Raw genomic sequence first — 7,280 nt, forward strand, 5'->3', positions numbered from 1 at the left:
TGGTGTGGCCTTACGCCCTAACCGTGTGGACCGCCCGGAGGCACATTTCGCCTCATAACCAGGTGGAAATGGAAGGATTAAGTATTAATGCAGAAGTGGATGAAACTCAGCTTGATCCAGTCGATCGTTAACCTTACAGCGTTCCGTGTGAGGGGGGATTCAAGTCGTCATAAGTTCTTGTGAGAATCCGCTCTTAAGATCTTCGAACCTCCGCTTTCAGGACACAGATCATTTGTTGATTCATAGAAGCTAGTACTAGACTATAGTGACTATACACGGATTAGAGACCATCTAAGAGTTTAACAAAACTGAAATACCTAACGCCTGTGGGGAAACTGGGTTTGCTGCTGAATAAAACATCTTTACATTAGTTAACATTTAGACTGGAGCTTACAGAAAATGTCATCGAAATTGAAAACATTTCTGGCCCTATGATAGTGATTCCGTTGACTGACTACATCTCCTCAAAATGAAAACATCAAGTTCACCTTGTTGTACTGACGTTTGACCAACCATGGATATTCCATTACTCATGGTACAATTTGCCATATAAGGAAACACTATTTCACTGCCATGGCCTACTGGGGTCACTGTGAGGTCAACCATGTTCTGCTGAACGTCAATACCATGCATTCCATATTAGGCATGGATATAAATGGGTCTGTCGGATAGGGTTGTTTGTCACGACGCATTTGCCATTCTAACGGGCTTTTGGCTGCTGTGGGCCTTCATGGTGGGTTAGAATATTGGACATTTTCACTGATAAATCTTGGTGATACATTCATGCTTAAAACATTGCTCCCTTTGGTTGTGTAAAAAGCTTGCTGAACTTGCTGAAAGTCAATATGACGCATACGATATCAGACATGGTGATTGATGGATCTGAAAGAGGACCATGTTTTATGGTTGTTGTAACGGCACATTTAGTATACTATAGATGCTCCAGACACTCATGGGTGAAACATTGGACACTTGACTTGCAACTAAGGTTGGAAACCTGCTGAACGTCAATATCACACATACGATATCAGACACGGTTATAAATGTTGGGCGCCAAGCGTTTGTGGTTGTTTTAAAATCCATTTGCCATTCTACCTGGCGTTGGGCTGCTCCAGACCCTCATGGGTAAAACATTGGACATTTTACATTTGAGGAAAGCTTGCTGAATTTCCCATCATACATGATACCAGACATAGTGTTACATGGATCTGAAAGAGGACCAGATTTTATGCTTGTTGAAATGACACATCGAGTAAATCTCTCGAGAAACATTAATTCGCAAAAACGACAAAGCTGAAATGGTTTCTAATCCATTCTTTTATTTACATCTATCAACCTACCCAGAGTAAAGCCTATACATCAATGTCTGGGACTGCACATTTTGGTAACGACCTGGGACATCGCGCGGTTACAAGGAACAATTTCATAACCATTTTGAACAAAGATGTTGCATTTTACACCATTGGTCCCTCATGTGTTATAGTCTATAGAATTGACAACTCGGCACAAAAGATAACTATACAAGTCATGTGCCTGTGTCCCTGGTTATACTATAGCGTCTTGAGAATTTGGGTGACTGTTAAGAAAGTTGACGAATTTACTCAAGGAGATGGATACAATGTATTTGAAACATAGAATCGTGACTTAATGTAGACTACACAGGATTACATCTGATTCTCATTCTAACCGCATATCATGCTTTTGATAACCCTATCTTTCAAAGTCTGTTGAGCACGATGTTACAGACTGCTGAGTGCACATACTACGACCTGACCTCCTAAGCATCTCATCAAACCTGAACTTAACTGCCACATCAATCAGTGACTGTGGTGGTATGGATTTTTTCACTGTACAGTTTTGTAAAATTTCATACTTTCTTACAAGTACAAAACAGTCAAAAGTTGCTAAGTCTAGCACACTTTATACAGTTACGAAACTATATTTTAAACTGTTGCACCTTTTCACAGTTGCAAAAACAATTTATAAAACTGTAATACCTCTACACAAGTAAAAAACGACTTTTAAGACTGTTGCACCCTTCCGCAGGTGCAGAACAATTCCACATCTTCACATAAGCCGTTCCTACGACTGACCCAGCTTTGCAAAGGTAGGAAAGGGGCTCCTAAGTCTGACACAACTTTTACAATGGTACACAAGAATCTCCGTAGTCTGACACACCTTAACAAAGGTGCAAAAACAGTTCTTGGGACCTTCACACCTTTGCAAATTAAAGGTAGAAAAGGAACAAATACACATGTTATGTCTGACACACCTTTATACAGGTACAAAAGCTGTCCTTATAAGCCTGGCACTCCTTTATACAGAAACAACTACAGTTCTTAAGACCGGCACACCTTCAGACCGGCACGTCGAACGCGTACACCCCCGAGGTCCTGACCTCCCTCCTCTCCCGTGTGAAGTCCCGGCAGGTCCGGTCCCGCAGCATCTCCCGCTTCACGAAGCTGTCGTAGTAGTTCTCCATCTGCACGTCCTCCCGCTCCGACTTGATGTACTGGACCAGCAGGAGGAGGAGGCTGGACGCGTAGAATATCAGCACAACTGAAACAACATGGAGAATGATAGAGTTAAAAATTGCGCACCGTAGTAGTTCTCCATCTGGACGTCCTCCCGCTCTGACGTGATGTACTGGACCAGGAGGAGGAGGAGGCTGGACGCGTAAAATATCAGAACAACTGAAACAACATAGAGAACAGTGAAGTTAAAACATCACCATCACTGGAACACCGGGGTAGTTATCCATCTGCAGGATGGACGCGTAGAATATCAGCACAACTACAGCAGAGGAGAGAGATATATCAGCAATACTGAAATAACATGGGGAGTGATAGAGTTCAAACCGTCGTAGTAGATCTCCATCTGCAGGTCCTCACGATTGGACCTGGACTAACAGCAGGAGGTGACTGGACGCGTAAAAGATCAGCACAACTGGAGGAGAGGAAAGAACAACAGAAATATCAGCTCAACTATCACAACGGAGTAGTTCTCCATCTGTAGGTCCTCACGCTCTGAATTTAAGTACTGGACTATCAGCAGGAGGAGGCTGGACGCGTAGAATATAAGCACTATAGAGGAAAAGGATTAGAGTGGAGTTTACAGAATCAGAACCACTGTTTTGCGACACTTCTAGTTCCATAGATGAAAATAACAGTACTGAGATGAGAATGAATGGCAGCGCTCTATCAGAGTATATTGTGACCCAAGTATTGTGTACATCATAAGCCAAAGACAATACATCAACCACAAAATATCACAAACACAACTAGAACACAAGAACAGCAGAGTTAACTCCAATATGCAGCTGATGCCATTGACGGTAGTTACGTCTTCTCATCCATCATGGCATTCACCCGTCCGACCTCTTCTCCTTTCACCCAAGACTTCGATTTAGTCTGTAAGCCTAAACCTTTCGCCCCTTGCTCCGTACATTCACACACACGCAGGCCGGGACAGTAGGATCGGATTAATTATAGAAACATTCTTCCGTACCCTCTAGACTCGCACGAACTCAGGAAGACGTGATCTTTATCGATTAGGACAAACATCATTGCTCTGTACATGCACACACACGAGCCGGGACGATAGGATCGGATTGAGGGGCCGTGCACTTTGATCTAACATCAGATTAATAACAGAAACATTTCTCTTTTCCCTCTAGACACGTAAGAACTCAGGAAGACGAGACCTTTATCGATTAGGACGAACATCATTGCTTAACAAATTAAGCCTAAATCTTTCGACCCTTGCTCTGTACATGCACACACACGAGCCGGGACAACAGGATCGGATTGAGGGGCCGTGCACTTTGATTAAACATCAGGTTAATAACACAAACCCTTGCTCCATACTTTCACACGCTTGGGCATTAGGATCGGATTGAGGGGCCGTGCACTCAGAAACATTATTCTGTACTCTCTAGACACGTAAGATCTCGGGAAGACGAGATCTTTATCGATTAGGACGAACATCAATGCTGAACAAGTTATGCCCGCTGAGACTACACCTCCGTGTGAGGAGAGGGGTTACGTTAAAGGGCAGGTTATTTTATCCGCGTGTCGGATCAATACCGCAGTCTTATTCTTAACGGCTGCTTCCAAGTAGAATTCTATTACAGCCGACTGGGAGCCAATTATACTTAATGTGTGTGCTTACGTAGCTGTCAGTCTGCATTGAACATAGGGGGAAAATGAACTGTAATATCATCTAAATATAAATAGATTCTATAACAGGACCCTGTGTTAGGGACTAGGAACCAATTGGGTTTTATGCGTGTGCTTTCGCACGTGTCAGTCTACATTGAACATAGGGTGAAAATTAATTTAATATCATCTAAATAGACTTCTATTACAGGCCCCTGTGGCAGAAACTGGCACCCAATTGGAGTTTATGTGTGCTTACGCACGTGTCAGTCTGCATTGAACATAGGGTGAAAATGAACTGTAATATCATCTAAATAGACGTCTATAACAGGCCTCTGTACCAGGGACCGGGAGCCAATTGGGTTTTATGTACGCATTCAGCACATTTCAGTTCGCGTTTGAGCATGAAATGAAGAGTTGGACAGTCAACTGTAATGGGGCTTCGGTTTCCAGTAAATGAAGTAATGGGTACCAGTACATGGACATCTCGAGTCAATGGACGTCTCAGGGAAGCCCAATGTGGAGTTTTCATTGGGCACTTACGCACGTTTCAGTGGGTCATTGTGGACGAATGAACAGTCAGCTATAGTCGGAGCTCAAGGTTCACTGGTTATCAGACATACTGGTAGATTTCACGCGAATTTGATAGGTTTACTGTAAAACGCTATGCTCACGTTTTCATACTCACACTAAGTCTTTTGTTCACTGAATGTAAAACGAAGAGTAAAACATCCAGTTTTAAGAGCTGCCGATGTCTGGAAACCCAAGCTTCTTGACTTCAGTTGAGAATTACAAACCCGCATCCTTCATGTTAACGCTTTCCAAATGTCGCACAGGTACAATTTTCAATTTACAATCTACTCGTTTTTCAAACCCAATCAATAGAAGACATTGGTGTACTAATGCTAGTCTCTACCAAATGCGTGGTGTGTTGGTAATATGGTAAGAATTGGCAAAACAGACTGAATAATATGCAAGAGGACTGTTAGCCTGGGTGCCATCCTCCGTAGTAACTGCTGGCTCAATCGTATCGCTAACTAACCACGGAAAAATTGAGCTAGCGGTTACTACGAAGGATGGCACCCAGGCTAGCCAAAACCCAGGTATTCTTATGGCCAAATAACCGCTCTTGCATATGATCAAGTCTATTCGTCCAAATAACTGACTATTTCACCAACAACTAATGAAATCTGGTAGACACTGCACTAATGTGGAGAAACGATCATTCAGAAAAGGAATATACCATCAAGCATATAAGCGACAGTAAATGCCACGTATCTATGATACCTATAAGCCAAATAACTCTCTGTTTTGCCCGCAACCTATGAATTCTGGTAGAGACTGCGCTAGTGCGTAACGATTATTCAGAAAATGAATATGCCTTTACAAGTAGATGCGCGATTAGGAAGGTTCCATACCTATGATATATATAGGCGACAGTAAATGTCATGTACCTGTAATATTCATAAGCGTCAGTGAATGTTCCTTACCTATGATGTATATGAAGGCGTTGGGGTCCACCGGTATGGGATATCCCACAGGTGCACAGAACGTCCCGTTGCCATGGTTACCCGTCAGGTTGAACCCCTCTGGGCAGATGGTTCCCGTGGGGACGTTATAGAACACCGGGTTGGTTGCCATGGAGTCGTTAAACGCCGGTTGGTCCATCAGACGGTCCATCCTGTTGTTGTGCTGCTGCAACGAGCTGTGGCAATCTGCTGTAGCAGTGTTGTAATAGTGTGCTCTAGCAATCTGTGACAATCTGCTGTAGCAATGCACTGTAGCAATGTTTACAAACGCGCGAATCAAAACTGCACAAACAGCTTCTCCCTGAATCCCCTGCTGAAGTGGCTTGCGCACGAGCTCGTCTTGACGTAGACTACAACTCTGAATTCCCTGCGATGCCCTGTCCGCGACGATGTTTCACTGCGTGGAAACGCGTCCAATATTTGTTCTGTACTACTAGCAGCCTGTACAACAGAGTTTACCGTTATCCTTTAAGTCCATCAGATCCTTAAGTGGCATCAACTAGGCTTTTGGTGTTTGGCAACCTAATTCTGTCCAGCAGAAGGCCCGAAGTGTGCTCGATGTTTGTCCAGTTCTTAGAACGACACCAATCATCTGCAGGTCACTGGTCGTCTGGTAACCCACTCATGAGCCCAAACTCTAACCTAATTCTGTCTTGTTGGAGACATGAAAACGTGCTCAATGTTTGTCCAACAAGCAGGCAGCTTGTACGACACGTTGTCCCGTCAACACTACATATGTTCACCAGCTCTTAGAGTGGCATCAATCAGCACCGGGTGACTGGTCTTCTGGTAACCCACTCCCGTCCGCTAGGAGACGGAAGATGTCGTCCAAAATCTATTGTCGAGTCAGCACGAAGACATCTCTTAAGTGCTTTTCACCAAGCTGACACCAGGACACGATCCTGCTGCTAGGAGACCCTGATTCAATGTTTATTTCCCAGATTGCTCCTATAAAAAATCCACAGGCTTGAAGCTTCTCTCTCTATAAGCTGGAACTACCACACTGTGCCACTCTTGAAGAAATCCTGTTCTCAAACGTCTCCCCAGTTGAGAGCAGTAGAACAAAGATGCAGCCCAGAAGATGTCGTCTTCTCATCACACCATCGTCTCCGTAAAGCCTTTACCTCTGCTGAGACCGCGACACTGACTTCTACTGAGGGAGTCCTGCTCGGTTTGGTGTAGCTGGGAGAGCTGGGAGCAGAACACGGTATTGTTCTTGAGGGAGATCCTGCTCGTCAAGCGTACACGACAGCTGAGCGCGGAACACGGTGTTCAAGAAGCGAAGCCGGCAACGCGCTTCGCCGTGAGTCCAGTCACGCTCCACCCGCCCGGCGCTATCGATCGGAACCTCCCACCGCGCCGTGGGCGGAACACAATCAGGCTAATTCCCGGAACGTTCAGAACTTCAGGCTATTTCCCGGAACCTCCCACCGCTCGGCGCGAGGTCGGCTCCTTCCGTGGGCGGGACACAACCACGCTAATTCCCGAACACAATCAGGCTAATTCCCGAAACACAATCGGGCTAATTCCCGGAACGTTCAGAACTTCAGGCTATTTCCCGGAACCTCCCACCGCTCGGCGCGAGGTCGGCTCC

At 44.8% G+C, this 7,280-nt stretch overlaps 1 protein-coding gene across 1 annotated transcript; it reads right to left on the reverse strand.

Moving 5' to 3' along the window:
- Positions 1-1,555: 1,555 nt before the first annotated feature.
- LOC136444168 (uncharacterized) lies at positions 1,556-6,952 on the reverse strand. The gene is made up of 2 exons (XM_066441640.1): positions 5,648-6,952; positions 1,556-2,559 (listed from the first exon to the last, which is right to left on the reverse strand). Exons 1-2 carry the CDS (start codon positions 5,835-5,837, stop codon positions 2,357-2,359), a joined length of 393 nt encoding a protein of 130 aa, XP_066297737.1. The 5' UTR covers positions 5,838-6,952; the 3' UTR covers positions 1,556-2,356.
- Between the last annotated feature and the right edge of the window lie 328 nt (positions 6,953-7,280).

This window comes from Branchiostoma lanceolatum, chromosome 11, assembly GCF_035083965.1.
Source record: "Branchiostoma lanceolatum isolate klBraLanc5 chromosome 11, klBraLanc5.hap2, whole genome shotgun sequence".
Taxonomy (NCBI): domain Eukaryota; kingdom Metazoa; phylum Chordata; class Leptocardii; order Amphioxiformes; family Branchiostomatidae; genus Branchiostoma; species Branchiostoma lanceolatum.

Excerpts from the sequence above, each read along its gene's own strand:
- LOC136444168 (XM_066441640.1), bottom strand. The coding sequence starts at position 5,837 with ATGGACCGTCTGATGGACCAACCGGCGTTTAACGACTCCATGGCAACC. Across the intron at positions 2,560-5,647 it reads CGCCTTCATATACATCATAG|TTGTGCTGATATTCTACGCG; the intron begins GTAAGGAACATT and ends ATGTTGTTTCAG.